At 38.6% G+C, this 16,865-nt stretch overlaps 1 protein-coding gene across 1 annotated transcript; it reads left to right on the forward strand.

Annotated features, from left to right (window-relative positions):
- The first annotated feature begins 1,540 nt into the window (after nt 1-1,540).
- Nucleotides 1,541-1,981, forward strand: LOC138898856 (uncharacterized). Its single transcript, XM_070184962.1, has one exon. It carries the CDS (start codon nt 1,541-1,543, stop codon nt 1,979-1,981), a length of 441 nt encoding a protein of 146 aa, XP_070041063.1.
- Nucleotides 1,982-16,865: the final 14,884 nt, after the last annotated feature.

Raw genomic sequence — 16,865 nt, forward strand, 5'->3', positions numbered from 1 at the left:
TGTAAAATGATATTCAAGCATGTCTAAGTATGTTTCTAGTTCCCTATTGAGGCATATGATAAAGATGTTAATGTTTGTAATATAGTGACATATGCATCTTCATTTACCACCGAGCTATGGCCGGTCGGGCAGTCATGCATTTACCACCGAGTTACGGCCGGTTGGGCAGTTATATATTTATCACTGAGCTACGGCCGGTCGAGCAGTCATGCATTTACCACCGCGCTACGGCCGGTCGGGCAGTTACCACTGATCAGTTGTGCAGTTAATGCCACGAGAATGATGTAATCAAAACTACTATATTGCAGTTTTACTTATATATACGAATGTGTTTTATTCTATATCTTACTGCCCTCATCGGCAAATCAGAAGTTATAAGTTGACTCTTATCTCTCCCCAAGATAGTATCTTATTATTATTACGTTTCATTTCTGCCTTAAATACTCGGTACATTCTTCGTACTAACGTCCCTATTCTCGGGGTGCTATGTTTCATGCCACGCAGGTATAGATAGGCGAGGTGAGGACCATCCACTGTAGGATTCCGCCACATATCAGCTTTTGGTTGGTGAGCTCCACATATTCCTGGAATATAGCAGAGCCATATTCTATATATGTTACTTTGTTTTACGGGGATGTCGGGAACCCTGTCCCGACTTATATGTTATGGTCATGTTTTCTTAGAGGTTTTGCAGACAATGTCCTGTGTATAGTTTTAGGTATGACATGTCAACGGCCTTGTCGGCCCCTATGTTTCCATATAAATCTTTTTTGGATTAGTTATGTGAGTTAAGTTCTAATGTTGTCAATTATATGTATAGATGTGGCTTATCATGGCCCGTGACGAGACTTATAAAAAGAATATAAGGAACGTGGCTCTCGGTTGAGTAGGCACTGGGTGTTAGTCGTGGCCTTCTGATTTGGGTCGTGACAAAAGTGGTATCAGAGCAGTTTTGTCCTAGGATTGTCTGCAAGCCGTGTCTAGTAGAGTCCTGTTTATGAATGTGTTATGAACCATATTGTATAAACAGGAAACTACAGGGCATTTAGGGACCGGTTACCCTTCCTTCTTGATATTAGATCATGCAATAGAGCAGAGTCATAGGGAATAAAGTCCTTGACCTTTGATTTGTTTTATATATACAGTGATGCCTATGACCAGGAAATCTACGGCTAGTCAGAAGGGTAAAGAAGGGGCAGATAAGGGCATGAGTAGAGTACCAATGTCTAGTGAGGGCCATAGCGAGGCCCCGAGGGGAAATGCGACACCCTTGCATAGTTCTCCGATTTTGCCAGCACCCGAGGAAATGAGGAGGAACCCAGTACCTCCACCTGTTGCTCATGATGAGGATGTGGATATGCGGAGTGCAGTACAATTGTTGACTAGATTGGTAGCCGCTCAGGCTTAGCGCCAGGTAGGTATAGGTATTGGCTACGTTGACAGGGCTATTAGCACGAGAGTTCGAGACTTCATCAACCTGGACCCTCTAGTGTTTACCGGATCTAACAAGGATGAGGACCCGCAAAACTTTATTGATAGGATGCAGAGGACTTTAAGGGTGATGCATGCATCAGACAGTGAGTCAGTAGAGTTAGCCTCTTACCGATTGCGGGATGTTGCGGTTCAGTGGTATGAAACTTGGGAATTGTCTAGAGGGACAAATGCATCTCCAACGGTATGGGAAGGGTTCTTAGGGGATTTTTTGCGTCATTACTTGCTGGCAGAGATTCGTCAGGCAAGGGTAGACATGTTCTTGGCTCTTAAACAAGGGAAGGAGAGTGTGCGGGAGTATAGTCTCCAGTTTGATTCCTTGGCGAGGTATACCCCCTCGATTGTGGCTGAAATGAGTGACCGAGTGCATCAATTTGTGGTAGGACTTAGGCCACACCTGATTAATGAGTGTTTCATGGTCGCTTTGCTCGATAGTATGGATATTTCCCGCATCCAGGCTTATGCTCAGAATTTGAAGGATCGAAAATGACAGCAAAACGAGAATCGTGATGAGGGTCAGCGTAAGAAGGCTAGGTCTGCTTGGCAACCTGAGGATTTTCCGGGCGATCCTATGTCACGATATCCTGTTGAAAGTGTCTGACAGTTGCAGAAGTTGTATTATGAGGGATCTGTCTATTTTGAATCAGGCCAGGGCTCGAGAATTTTGGGTTTTCAGAAACTGAAGGATTCAGCACAGATGAGGGTGCCTCCTCCGTGGTGCAGTTAATGCGTTAGAGCTCATTCTGGACAATGTCGTCAGGGATCTAATGTATGCTATACCTGTGGAGACCCCAGTCATTACATGAGGGATTGTCCTATGAATGACAGAAGCGGGATGGTTCAGCCCACCAGATCTATAACAGTCTCCTCCTCTTCAGTACGCCCTCAAGAGTGAGGCCGTCAAGCATCAGCTGGTAGAGGTAGAGGCAGGGGTGGAGCATCTAGCTCTGGCGGTAGTCAGAACCGCATATATGCTTTGGCAGGTCATCAGGATCCAGAGGCTACACCGGATGATGTGTCAGGTACTGCGACTATGGGTAATGTTCGATCTTATTAATGCAAATTGCCCAGTTAATATGATTAATATAAGAGTGAGTTGGCATTACATCTGAAGGGTTAAGGGAAACCAAGGCTCGCATGAAAGCAAAGTAAGAACCCGATGATAGTGGACTAAGGGAGGAAAGGGGAGTAACCTAGGACATTAAGAAGTTAGAAACCCGATAGCTCTAACGCCTAAGGGAGAAAACAACATATAGTACGCAAGATTTTGGGAAAGTTAGTATAATGGAATAGAAAGTTATGAACCCGGTTATTAAGATTACAACTAGTAGGTGTCAACTCCTAGAAGATAGATTAACAGAATCGTAGGTGACGAATGGATTAGGAAGTAGTTTTAGGGAGGGACGACGTCCCGACCCTGTGAGAGCCTAATATTTGTTTCATTGGAGTATAGCCCGGGAAGATATATATACATTTATAATTGATGAGTATGTATGTACATCTTGCAAGTTTAAACATTCGAGGACGAATGTTCTAAAGCGGGAAAGGATGTTACATCCCGTACTTTAATATTAGGATAAGTTTTAGTAATCTGTATGAGCTTGAAGGGACTAAGACTATTCATGAGGTTATAAAGGATTTGTGACTATGTCATTGTAAGACCCTGTAAGTTTAACAACCTTGATATATATATTGATATGGTATTTTGAGTGGAATATTTTTTTATAAAGCAGTTTGAAAAAAATATATGATTTTATATAGTTATTAATATACTACTTTCAATTATACACATAATATGAGAAAGTTTATGAGATCTTCTATATTGTAAAAATAAAAAACAATCTCACAAGAAAAGAAGGTTATCTTTTTACCATTTTAAGAATTAAGCGTACGAAAATTTTTACTCTTTATATGAGATTAGGAAAATTAGAAGTTGAGAATATATATATATTTTTACATGGATATATATATATATATTTACATGGATGTTTTAATGAAATAATAGTATATGTATTTATTTTATATGGTGCCACATGACCATTATAGTAAGTTATATAAAGTATGTTAAAAGTAAGTAGTATTTTAAGTAGTTTGAGATAATTCTTAATTATGTGGGTAATTGATTAATTATCGAGTAGCAGAATATTATCTAATTAATTAATTGGTTATAGGATAAGATTAAAACCCCTCCCCCACCCCACGTGGCAGCAAGCCACTTTCCAAACAAATGACTCTTAGTCACTTGTGATTAGGTGGCAACATAATAGGTTCATTACAAGACATTTCATGTCTAATATTTTCATTTCTAACAACACTGCCACCTAATACATATTACAAGACATTTCATGTCTAATATTTTCATTTCTAACAACACTACAATCAGAAGAGCTTTTTTATATTAGCAACATGATTCCTACAAATTCCTACAAAAAATAAAATACTACAACGTGATTTCCTGAACCAACGAGATTTCTTAGCACAGTAGTAACTTGAGCTTTTGTGATTCTAAGAGAGTACGGTGCAATATTTTCCAATAATATCATACGAATTTTTCCCTACTCCAGGTATGTTAAGGCTATCCCTTCTTTCTTTTGGTATGATCCAAGTAACGATACGTAAACATAATGTTATTTCTTAAGGATGTCTACGTTATTCATTGCTGTAAAATGATATTCAAGCATGTCTAAGTATGTTTCTAGTTCCCTATTGAGGCATATGATAAAGATGTTAATGTTTATAATATAGTGACACATGCATCTTCATTTACCACCAAGTTACGGCCGGTCGGGCAGTCATGCATTTACCACCGAGCTACGGCCGGTTGGGCAGTTATATATTTACCACCGAGCTATGGCCGGTCAGGCAGTCATGCATTTACCACCGCGCTACGGCCGGTCGGGCAGTTGTCACTGATCAGTTGTGCAGTTAATGCCACGAGAATGATGTAATCAGAACTACTATATTGCCGTTTTACTTATATATACGAATGTGTTTTATTCTATATGTTACTACCCTCATCGGCAAGTCAGAAGTTATAAGTTGACTCTTATCTCTCCCCGAGATAGTATCTTATTATTATTACATTTCATTTATGCCCTACATACTTGGTACATTCTTCATACTGCCGTCCCTATTCCTGGGGCGTTATGTTTCATGCCACGCAGGTGTAGATAGGCGAGGTGAGGACCATCCACTGTAGGCTACCTCCACATATCAGCTTTTGGTTGGTGAGCTCCATATCTTCCTGGAGTATTTGTTTTACGAGGATGTCGGTAACCCTGTCCCGACTTATATGTTACGTTCATGTTTTCTTAGAGGTTTTACAGACAGTTTCATGTGTATAGTTTTAGGTATGACATGTCAATGGCCTTGTCCCCTATGTATCCATATAAATCTTTTTTGGATTAGTTATGTGAGTTAAGTTCTAATGTTGTCAATTATATTTATAAAAGTGGCCTATCATGGCCCGTGATGAGACTTATAAAACAATATAAGGAACGTGGCGCTCGGTTGAGTAGGCACCGGGTGCCAGTCGTGGCCCTCTGATTTGGGTCGTGACAGAACATTTGTTTTAAGGGGGGAGGATGTAACGACCCGGACGGTCGTTTTGATTGTTTTAGCCATGTTCCCCTATTTATTGTCTCCTCGACGTTATATTGTGGTTATGTCACTTGCTGGGGTGGTTGGTTTTGGTTTCGGGTGAGTTTCAGAGTGAATGGGACACTTAGTCCCAAAGTTGAAAGAGTTAACCAGAGTTTGACTTTTGTGTAGAGGACTCCATAATAGAATTTTGACAGTTTCGATAGCTCCATATGGTGATTTTGGACTCGGGAACGTGTCCGGATATTGATTTGGAGGTCCGTAGGTCGTTTAGGCTTGAATTGGTAAAAGTTTGGAAGGTTGAGAAGTTTGATCGGGAGTTGACTTTATTGATATTGGGACCAGATTTCGATTCCGGAAGTTGGAATAGGTCTGTTGTGTCAATTATGATTTGTGTCCAAAATTTGAGGTCAATTTGAGTTGGTTTGGTATGTTTCGGCATTAGTTTCATAAGTTAGAAGTTCATAAGTTCATTAGGCTTAAATCGATGTGCGATTCGTGATTTTAGTGTTGTGTTGATGTGATTTGAGGCTTCGAGCAAGTTCGTATCATGTTTTAGGACTTGTTGGTATGTTCGGACGGGGTCCCGGTGGCCTCGAATGTGTTTCGGATTGAGTTCGGACCATTTGTTCTTGAAATAGGACTACTGGTTTTTCTGCTCTAGTTTCCTTCTATGCGTTTGCGAAGGTTTACCCGTAATTGCGTAGAGTCCTTATGGACTGATAGAGTTCTACTCTTCGCATTTGTGAAGACAGGGATGCGATTGTGAAGGTTGAAGAGCTTGTGCATCGTGAACGTGTGCGTGGGACTGCGAATGTGTATAAGGAAGGAGAGACTGAGCTGAGGCATGCGATGTTCTTCGCGTTCGCGTGTAATGGAGTGCGATCGCGTATCTTATGAAGGCATTTCTCCGCATTTGCGACTAAGTTCACGCGATCGTGTAGTAGGTTTTGTGAGCAGGGGGATTTGTTCTCCGAGATCGCGAAAGGCAATAACTGGGTAGCAGTATGTTTTTTCAAAATCCAGGGTTTGTTCCATTTTTCATATTTTGAGCTAGAGACCTTGGTTTTGGGCAATATTTGAAGAGATTTTCAAGGAGTTGATTGGGATTAGTGATTCTAACTCGGATTTGATTATTATACATGAACCCATCATTGTTTTTACCATTTAATTAGTGTTTTGGGTTACAAAAATTGGGAACAATTGTGAAATCTTCATAAGCTATATTTTGAGGATTTGAAAGGAGATTTGAGGTCGGATGTGAAAACTTTTAGTATGGTTGGACTCATTATGGAATGAGTTCGGATTTTTTAAGTTTGGTCTGGTTCTGAGATGCGGACCAGGGATTGACTTTTTGTTTTTCTTTAAGGATTGCAACTTTATTGTCCGGAATAGTTTTCTATAGTTTGTATTTATGGTATAAAGTTATTTTTGTTAGATTCGAGCCGTTCAGAGTTGGATATTCGCGGAAAAGACTTACTAGAGGATTGAGTTAGCATGTTTTGAGGTAAGTGTCTTGCCTAATTTTGTGTGGGGGAATTACCGCTTAGGATTGGTGTTGTTTAGTGTTAATTGACGTATGTGAAGGCCGTGTACGCAAGGTGACGAGTGGGTACATGGGCTAAATATTGTAATTGACCGGTTAAAATTATGTAGATTCTTTCCATGCCTTTAATTGAATTGTCATAACATGTTATCTTCATAATCGTTAATCTATCCTTACATGATTTACTTGACATTGTAAATACATGTCTTATCTCTTACTTGTTATTTCCCCTTACATGCTTAGTTGAAGTTACTGTTTTCTCATTGCCCTGTTAAATATTTAACTGTTAGTTACCTTACCTGAGGTTATTATTTCTTGGAATATCTTATTGTCGAGTTTGGTGTTGAAGTTGTGAAAGCCATGATCAAATTGAGGCAAAGTTGTAAATTGTTGAAATACCATTCTTGTTGAGTTATTACTTTCAGTTGCTATTGTTGCGACTCTTGTATATATTGTGGTTGAGCCATGGGCTATTTATTGTGGAAACACTATTATTGTTGACTTCTTTGGCAAGTTGTGATATTGGGCACTTGAGGTGCGATTTGTGATATGTTATGATATTGATACGCATATGGTGGTATAAGGATAGGGGTTGATACGCATGCGGTGAGATAAGGTGGGCTAGATACGCTTGTTTCTAGTAGGGGAACTACATGAATCCACGCGGTGTAATAAGGTAGGCTAAAACTATAACACCCTGGAAATTTTTTTTTGAAGTACTTAAGTGTAATGCCCCGTAAAATTTGCCAAAAGAAAATAATATTTCTTGGTGCCGAATTGGGCTTACGTGTTTGAGGATTGTATAAATTCTTCGCAGCGAGCTTGCTCGCCGCGGATCAGACTTTTTGGGTTGAACAATGCAGTGCAATGTAAAGGAAAAATTTTGGCAGCGAAATGCTTTTCTGCGGTCCATTATGCGACCGCAGAATTACTCTGTAGGCCGCATAATAGCGGCAGAAGTGAGGCAGGAGAGGGTCAGTTGGATGCCATTCTGCAGTTCATTATGCGACCGCAGAATATGTATGTGGGCCGCATAGTGACCGCAGACACAGAGAGATTTTTGCTGTTCTGGACGTGGTGATATTGGTGTTGTTGTTTTGGCAATATTGTGGCATATGGGCACGTGTGGTGTGAGATGATTATTATGTTGTGATGAGATAAGGATGCGGCGGCATAATGGTGGTGTTATTGATGCGCATGCGGTAACATAAGGGGGATTTATGCCCGTGTTTCTAGTAAGGGAAATTACTTCATTTGAAGCACACGCAATGAGATAAGGGGGCTAAAGCGCGTGAAGCTATTTCGGAAAAATTATTTTTAAAATTAATGTAAGGCTCACACAGCGTTATACGAAAGATTTATGATTTGTGACTTGTGGTTTGTGATTAAGAGGTGAGGTACCTCGGGGAGATTCTTGTTGTAAACCTTGTGTTACAACGACTTGATTATGTGGACTTTCATTTATTTTTCCTAATCGATTTCACTTGTATGTTAATTGTGTTCTGATTATTTTGTTGTTTATTACATATTTACTCTTTGTTTCGAATTATTGTTTTACTTTCTATTGTTAGCTTTATATTAATATTCTTTCCATTGTTAGCTTTATTTTGATATTTTGCATAGGTTTTGTCTCTAATGAGTGTCTTGACTTATACCTCGTCACTACTTCGCAGAGATTAGTGTTCATACTTACTGGTTACCATTGTGATATACTCATACAACGCTTCTGCAAGTTTTTGGGCAGATGCAGGTACCTCTGACCGTGCCGGACGTTAGCTAGTTATTTTTGAACTACTAAGGAGACTTCAAGGTATACCTGTCATTCCGCTCGCCGGACTCGGAGTCACCTTATGTTGTCTTTCATTACTACCGCTTATTTTCATTCCAGAACAGTGTTGTATTTAGAGATTTCTAGTGTACTCAGTAGAGTTTATGACTCCATACTACCAGTTTTGGGAATGTATGACTATTGATCAATTTTAGCTTTATTACGTTATTTATCAGTTTAAGTTAATAGTTAAGTTATTTATTTCTATTAAATTCTTAGCATGTATTAGGCTTACCTAGTCTTCGACACTATGTGTCATCATGATCCTAAAAGTGGGATTTTGGGGTCATGCCAGTCTTCCATTTGCAAGGACATGTTCTCAAATGTGAACTCCACTTTTGCGAAGTCGAGCTCGCATTTGCGATAAAGGGTTGGGCATGGCAACTTTGCATTTGCGAAGAAGTGTTTGCAATTGTGGGCAGCCGAGGATCGTTTTTGCGATGTGTTGATCGCATTCGAGACTGGGCACTAGAATTAGGGAGATTTGCAATTGCGAATCTTTGACCGCATTTGCGGTGCAAAGAGGCCTCGCAAATGAGCGGTTTTTGTCGCGTTTGCGACTTTTGTGGGCTGGGGGCACTGTTTGCCTTTGCGATGAGTGTTTCGCATTTAAGATTGTTGCAATTGCGAACAAGTGTTCGCAATTGCGATATCTATAGCTGGGTAAATGATGGGAAAGTCGAAACTTAGCTCATTTTATACCATTTTTCAATCTTAAACACTCTAGAGGCAATTTTTGAAGAGTGTTTTCTTCCCAAATTCATTGGCAAGCACCTTTAACTAGGTTTCAATCAATTTCAACTACTTTTCATGAATTTCTAACATCAAATTTATGAATTTCAAGGTAGAAGTTAGGGGTTTTGGGTAGAATTTAGGGATTTGAGGTAGGATTTTGAAACAAATCACATAACTGGGCTCGGGAGTGAATGGATAATGGGGATTTGGTCCAAATTTTGGATTTTAACCAAGCGGGCTCGGGGTTGCCTTATGTTGACATTTTCAATTTAACTAAAGATTGAATCTTTTTCATTTATGAGTAATTTCTAAAATTGTTTTTGAATTGTTTGATGAATATTTGCGAGATTCGGATGGTTTGGAGACTTGTTCGAAAGGAAAAGCCGTAATTGATTGTTGATTTGGCTGCGAAAAGAGAAAATTATCGTGTTTAACCTTGACTTGAGGGAATTAGGACTTGTTGGTCTATTTGCTACGTGAGTTATGTGTGGGGACGACATATATGCGAGGTGACAAGTGTATATGTGTTGTCATAGGTTAAAGCATGCAGGTTGGACTATTTAGCTTTCTGTCATCATTTATTCCCTGTTATAACTCGTTATATATTTTGATTGCTATATGTCCTTGCTTGCCACTCATGCCTAATTTGTTAATTGTCATTTAGTTGTTACCTGTTTCGGTTTATTCATTCCACGATCAATATCAGCATACCTGCAAGATGTTCTTACCTGTAATAATTGTATATTTTTACTGTTTCATGCCTTTACTTGCCTTTATCGTCTTTACCTTACTTCTTACACTTTATTATGTTATATCCGATTGTGTCAGTCACTTGGCTATTCTCGCGTTAATGAATTGTCGAGGTTTGTGAATATGAGATATTACTTGATCTTTGTTTGTACTAGCAGTTCCTTGATGTTTTATACACTTTAATACCTTTGGTGTTGAGATTACGGGATTTGTTGTGTTGAGTTGTTCATGTTAATGAGTTGATACTGGGAATGAATTGCGCACCACAACAGTATGAGAAATGAATTAATAATGGGATCGGGTTGCACGCTGCGACAAATATTGATATGATATTGGAATTGGGTTATATGCTGCAATAGATATTGAATTGATATTGGGATCGGATTGCACGCCACAACGGAATAGGATGTGTTGTAACTGTTTGTAGGAGTAGTGCTCTATTTATGTAATGTGATTCGAGGTTATGATATGATGTTATTCTGGGGGCCTCTGTTAGTTGACCTTGGGGTCCCGTTCTTATGAATTTACTTGCTTCCACTATATTTTTATTGTCATTTATTATTATTCGTACAAGTTTATAGTGAGTGTCTTGTCATAGCCTCGTCACTACTTTGTCGAGGATAGGCTCGACACTTACCGAGTACATGGGGTCGGTTGTACTCATACTACACTTCTACACTTCTTGTGCAGATATCAGTGTTGGTCCTAGTGGCGCATAGAAGGAGATTTCTCGAATCCGACTTCTTCAGGAGACTTGAGGTAGAGTTGCATGGCGTTCCTAGTCCCTGAAGTCCCCTTCTATCCCTTTTTATTGTTTATCTTGTTTCAGACAGTTGTATTTTATTTCAGACAATGTTTGTAATATTCTAGTCGCTCATATACTTGTGACTCCATATTTTTGGGATTAGTATAGACTGCCTTACTTATGTATTTATTTCCTGTATTTCAGAAGTTTATTAGTCGTTAATTATTACTTTTTTTGCTTTTAAATTGTTAAAATTTGGTTAATTTTTTAGCTAATATTGATTTGCCTAACAAGTGGATGGTAGGTGTCACCAAGACCCTATGATTGAATTTTTGGGCCGTGACAGATAATTATAGAACCATTTTGAAGTTTTAATGCGTTCCCAAATTAGGGAACATGGTTTGACAATTAATGCTTTATAAATTGAAAGTCAGCACAAAAAGAAACATAATTATCATTACTGTCATAGCACAAGGGCGGCTATATATGGCAACCCCCACGTAATGCAGTACTGTCATAGCACAAGGGCGACTCAACATGGAAACGTAAATTTCCCAAAAATAATCACCCCTATATACTGCAACCTCCCCGTAATGCAGTATTGTCCTAGCACAAGGGCGGCTCAACCCTAAAGCCTTTAGTCCCCAAAAATTGAAGGCCCAAGATTAATCATATATATAATATAAATAATTATATACTTTCTTCGTTTTAATTTATGTGAACTCATTTGACTGAGCACGTAGTTTGAGAAAATAAAAGAAGACTTTTAAATTTGTTGTGTAAAATGAGACACATATATTTTGTATGACTGTAAATCATTGCATAAACGTAAAATATTTCCAAATAAGAAAAGAGGTCATTCTTTTTAACATGGACTAAAAATAAAATAACTTCACATAAATTGAAACGGAGAGTATTTATTATTAGTGAAAAATATTTTTTTGCAATGAAATATTGTCAATTATTTATCAACCACTACATCCATATTTTCAAAGTTTATACTATGTATTATTTTAAAATACATAATATAATTACGGTTGAAAATAGAAGGCAATAAAACTTGTAGCTACTCCCTATCTTAATTTTGTCTAATGCATTTGAACTTGAATCATTCTTGAATATAACTTTGGTGTTGTAAGATTTTTTTCAATTCATTGAATGTCTTATTAAATATTTTCAAGCTCAAGTTAACTAGATTATTAAACGATTAGATTAGAAAATATGATGTCTTATAGCATGTTTCCTCTTAAAATTTTGGCCAAACACATCAACATCTTAAAAAAAGGTATTTTGGGGGATGGGGGGAGAGTATTTATCATTGGAGAAGCTTGGTCAAACAAGCTATTAACCTTGAATATCTTTTAAAGCGTAATGATCTATGAAATTGAAAGTTTTACCAACTTTTGAAATTAAAAGTGATATGAAAATTGAACAAGTAAAAGATGATACTCTACTTTGTATATGCAAAGTTTTAATTATATTTTTTAAATGTGTCTATTGCTTATAGAATAATTTTAATATTTTTCTAACAGTTCTCTCAAATGAAAAAAGTTTATAGACTAAAATCAATAAGATCTAACTTAAAATCAACAATGTTTCAAGAGATTACACATACTGACCATATTCTTAAGTGAAAAAAAATTAATTATCCAAAATATAATTAACTTCCTTGTGTTTAGGAAGCTATAAGAATATACATCAAATAAAATATATAAAAACTTTACTAAAATTATTTAGGGTGTCTTTTAAGTTTTGCTTTAAGCCACATATTTGATTGAAAGCCACTGTCATAACATTACCTTCCACTTCAAGAAGTAAGTAATTGGTGGTGAGTTCTCTCAAACCATAAGTTTAGTGAAGTCTGAGCAAAGTCGAATTATATACACTGATGTTGTAAATAACTTGTACATTATCAGTATTATTTAATTAGTTATAGCATTTGCGAAGTTATAGCATTAGTTATAGCATTTGCGACAACAAAAGAGCTGAGGCAAATGCGATCAGTTGTACGCATTTGCGGATGTCACAATTGCGAACAAGGCTTTACAATTGCAATATCTGCTTTTGGGTAAAACAGAGAAATTTCTGGACTTAGCTCTTTTTACATCATTTTTCAACCCCAAACTCCATAGATGCAATTTTGAAGATGAATTTCTTCCCAAATTCATTGGTAAGCATCTTTAACTAGTTTCCAATCAATTTCAACTACGTTTTCACGAATTTTAACATCAAATCTATTAATTTCAAAGTAGAATTTGGGGGTTTGGTTAGAACTTAGGGATTTTATAAAATTAAGATTTAGACCGCACAGTGAGGTCGTATTTTGACCTACTCCAACTCCCGAAACCACAATTCAAACCCGATAACATCGAATTTTGCTCCTAGTCAGACCTATGATCTTTCAAAACCTTCAAATTGCCAACTTTCGGTAAATAGATCGAAAACCTTCTAGAAACATCCAAATGCAAATCCGGGCATACGTCCAAGTCCAAAATCACCATCGAGGCCAAACAGAACAATCAAAAATCCGATTTGAGGTTAATTACACAAAAGTCAAACTTGGTCAACTCTTCCAACTTAAAGCGTCTAAAATGAGAATCATTCTTCCAAATAAATCCTGAGCCACTCGAAAACCAAAACCGACCATATACAAGCAAGTGATAATACATCATATGACTCTACTCATGACCTCAAACCACCGAAAGGAAATGCAAATGCTCAAAACGACTAGTCGGGTCATTACATTTTCCCCCACTTAAACATACGTTCGTCCTCGAACGTGCCAAGAGTCGTTCCAAAGACATCAAATCACCATATAAACTGACCATACACATCCCCATGGGTGATCCCACGCCACCCTAATCAATATAAGTCTCACTACCCAACCTAACTAGAGATCCTTACTTCAACCTTAGTCCATAAACCTTGGAACCTAATCTCCAATATCCAGAATTCATTATAAGACACGATTCTCACATCTATACAATGTGTAAGTCTGAACAAGCCGTATCAAGCCATAAGCATATTCCAAGACATTTTCACCGGATAAACCACATAAATTAGATACTCCTAGCAATAACTTTCGACCACAATAGCTGCTCATTAACAAATCTAATATCGGCGACATACGTCATATCAAATAAACCTTGTTCTGAACCTTCAGACACTGCCAACAATGAAAGAAACATGTAGAAACTCATAACCACTTGCCAGATCAACAAGTCATCGTGCTCTCTCGCCCGCCAAGAACCATAGCCAAATTTTGAGCTGGCTAATAACATTATTCTTCTAAACATACCTTATTCAAATCCAATATCACTCATTCTAGGTCCACTAGCCTCATCCCATCCAGTACAAGTTACTCGACCGACATGCCACACCAAAACCTCCTAGACCACATACCAAGTAATCCGTGCACCAAACAAGCAACAACTCGAATGTGACCAATGATGAAAGGAGAATAAAATAGAAGAATCATCCTGCAAGCTCAACCTATGAATCTGTCTCACAAAGGACAAGCAAAACACACAAGATAAACATAAAGGATCATATCCCAAGACCACTATGTTGCGTCACGTAGCCCGATCCAACATACCGATCTACATGGAATACCCATCGAATCGTAATACTCACAATCAACAAACACTTGTGTATCAAAAACAAAAGTGCCAATAGCATGACTATAACTATGGAGAAATGGATAGCACAATATACCACAGACGGGAAGACCATAACCAAGGCGCAACTCACTATTCAGCACCCCAAGAGCCACCTCGATCAAAGGAAACTATCTTTGGATCTTAAGAATAGGAAGACTCCTCCTACAAAACCTTCTATTAAAAAGCCACCTACTTTGGAGTTGAAGCCATTGCCTTCAGACCTTCGGTATGAATTTCCTTGCCCTTGTTATACTTTACCGGTTATTCTTTCCTTTTGTTTGACTAACGTGCAGGCTGATTCCACATTGGCAGTGTTATAAAAGAGGAAGAAATCTATTGGGTGTACTTTGGCGGGCATTCGAGGTATAAGCCCCACCTTTTGCATGCATAAAATCAAGTTGGAGGATGGTGCTAAACCTTCCATTGAACACCAAAGAAGACTCAATGAGGCTATGCAAGAAGTTGTCGAGAAAGAGATCATCAAGTGGTTGGATGCCGGGGTTGTCTACCACATCTCTGATAGTTGATGGACCTCTCCGATTCAATGTGTCCCAAAGAAGGAGGGCATAACGATGGTTACCAATGATAAGAAAGAGTTGATTCCTACAAGAACGGTGATCGGTTGGAGGGTTTGTATGGCTTATCGCAAGCTCAACAAAGTTATGAGGAAGGATCACTTTCCACTTCCTTTCTTAGATCAAATGCTAGATAGATTGGTCGGCCGTGCTTTCTATTGTTTTCTTGATGGGTACTCGGGCCACAACAAATTCTCATTGCTCCAAAAGAACAAGAGAAAATAACTTTTACATGTCCCTATGATACTTTTGCTTTCATGAGGATGCCTTTTGGTTTGTGCAATGCATCGGTGACTTTTCAATGATGTGTGATGGCTATTTTCACGGGCATGGTGGAGGACTACCTTGAAGTTTTCATGGATGACTTCTCGGTGGTTGGAGATTCTTTTGATAATTGTCTTGCAAATTTGGACAAAGTGTTGGTTAGATGTGAAGAAACCAACTTGGTGCTCAATTGGGAGACATTCCATTTCATGGTTGAGGAAGATATTCTCCTTGGCCATAAAATCCCAAGGGATGCAATTGAAGTTGACAAGGCGAAGATTGAGGTGATTTCTAAGCTTCTACCCCCAACTTCAGTGAAGGGTGTGCGGAGTTTCCTAGGCCATGCGGGTTTCTACCGGTGCTTTATCAAGGATTTCTCTAAAGTGGTGAACCCATTGTGTAAGCTCCTTGATAAGGATGCCAAGTTCCATTGCAATGATGATTGTATGAGGGCTTTTGAACTATTTAAGCTCAAGTTGACAACTACTCTTATCATTACCGCTCCAAATTGGAGTTTGCCTTTTGAACTCATGTGTGATGCGAGTGACGTAGCGGTTGAGGCTGTTCTGGGGCAACATATTAACAAAGTTTTTCATCCATTTTACTATGCAAGTAAGATCATGAATAGTGCCCTACTCAATTATACCATTACGGAAAAAGAGCTCCTAGCTATTGTGTTTGCAATTGAGAAGTTCCACCCATCCTTGATGGGTGCAAACGTTATTGTCCACACGGATCATGCGGCGCTTCGCTATCTTATGAGAAAAAAGGAATCTAAGACCCAGTTAATGAGATGGGCACTAGTGCTGCAAGAATTTGATATTGATATTCAAGACAAGAAGGGTAGTGAAAACCAAGTGGCGAACCACTTGTCTCGTTTGGAGGAGGAGGGGAGGCCACATGATGGCCTTGAAATCAATGACTCCTTCCCCAATGAGCAACGTTTGGAGATTTCAATGAAAAAGGTACCATTGTTTGCGGACTTGGCAAATTTTCTTGTGAGTGGAATCATTCCGGATGATTTCTCTTCAAACCAAAGGAAGAAGCTCAAGAGAGATTGTCAAGATTATTATTGGGATGAACCATACCTTTTCTGGATTTATACGGATGGGGTGATTACAAGGTATGTATCGTAAGAAGAGCAAGGTGATATTCTTGGGGCTTGTCATTCTTCACCATATGGTGTTCATCATGGTGGAGCAAGAACGACGACCAAAGTTCTTAGTTGTGGTTTCTATTGGCCTACTCTTTACAAGGATGCAAGTGATTTAGTGAAAAGATGTGATGAATGTCAACGGGCCGGTAGAATTTCAAAGAAAAATGAGATACCTCTCATAACCATTTTGGAGAATGATATTTTCGATGTTTGGGGCATTGACTTTATGGGTCCTTTTGTGAGTTCTTGTGGAAACACTTACATCTTGGTCACGGTGGATTATATGTCCAAATGGGTTGAGGTCGTCTCCTTACCCATCAATGAGGCGAGAAGTGTAGTGGCTTTCTTGAAGAAGAATATTTTTACAAGATTTGGTACTCCACATGCAATCATAAGCGATGGGGGTCACACTTTTGCAACAAGGCTTTTGATACTTTACTTAGCAAGTATGGTGTTACTCACAAGGTCATGACTCCCTATCATCCACAAGCTAGTGGGCAAGTGCAAGTCTCCAAC

Source organism: Nicotiana tomentosiformis, chromosome 9 (assembly GCF_000390325.3).
Source record: "Nicotiana tomentosiformis chromosome 9, ASM39032v3, whole genome shotgun sequence".
In the NCBI taxonomy this organism is placed as follows: Eukaryota; Viridiplantae; Streptophyta; class Magnoliopsida; order Solanales; family Solanaceae; genus Nicotiana; species Nicotiana tomentosiformis.

What these genes read in the sequence shown, in the direction of transcription:
- LOC138898856 (XM_070184962.1), top strand. Translation starts at nt 1,541, where the DNA reads ATGCAGAGGACTTTAAGGGTGATGCATGCATCAGACAGTGAGTCAGTA.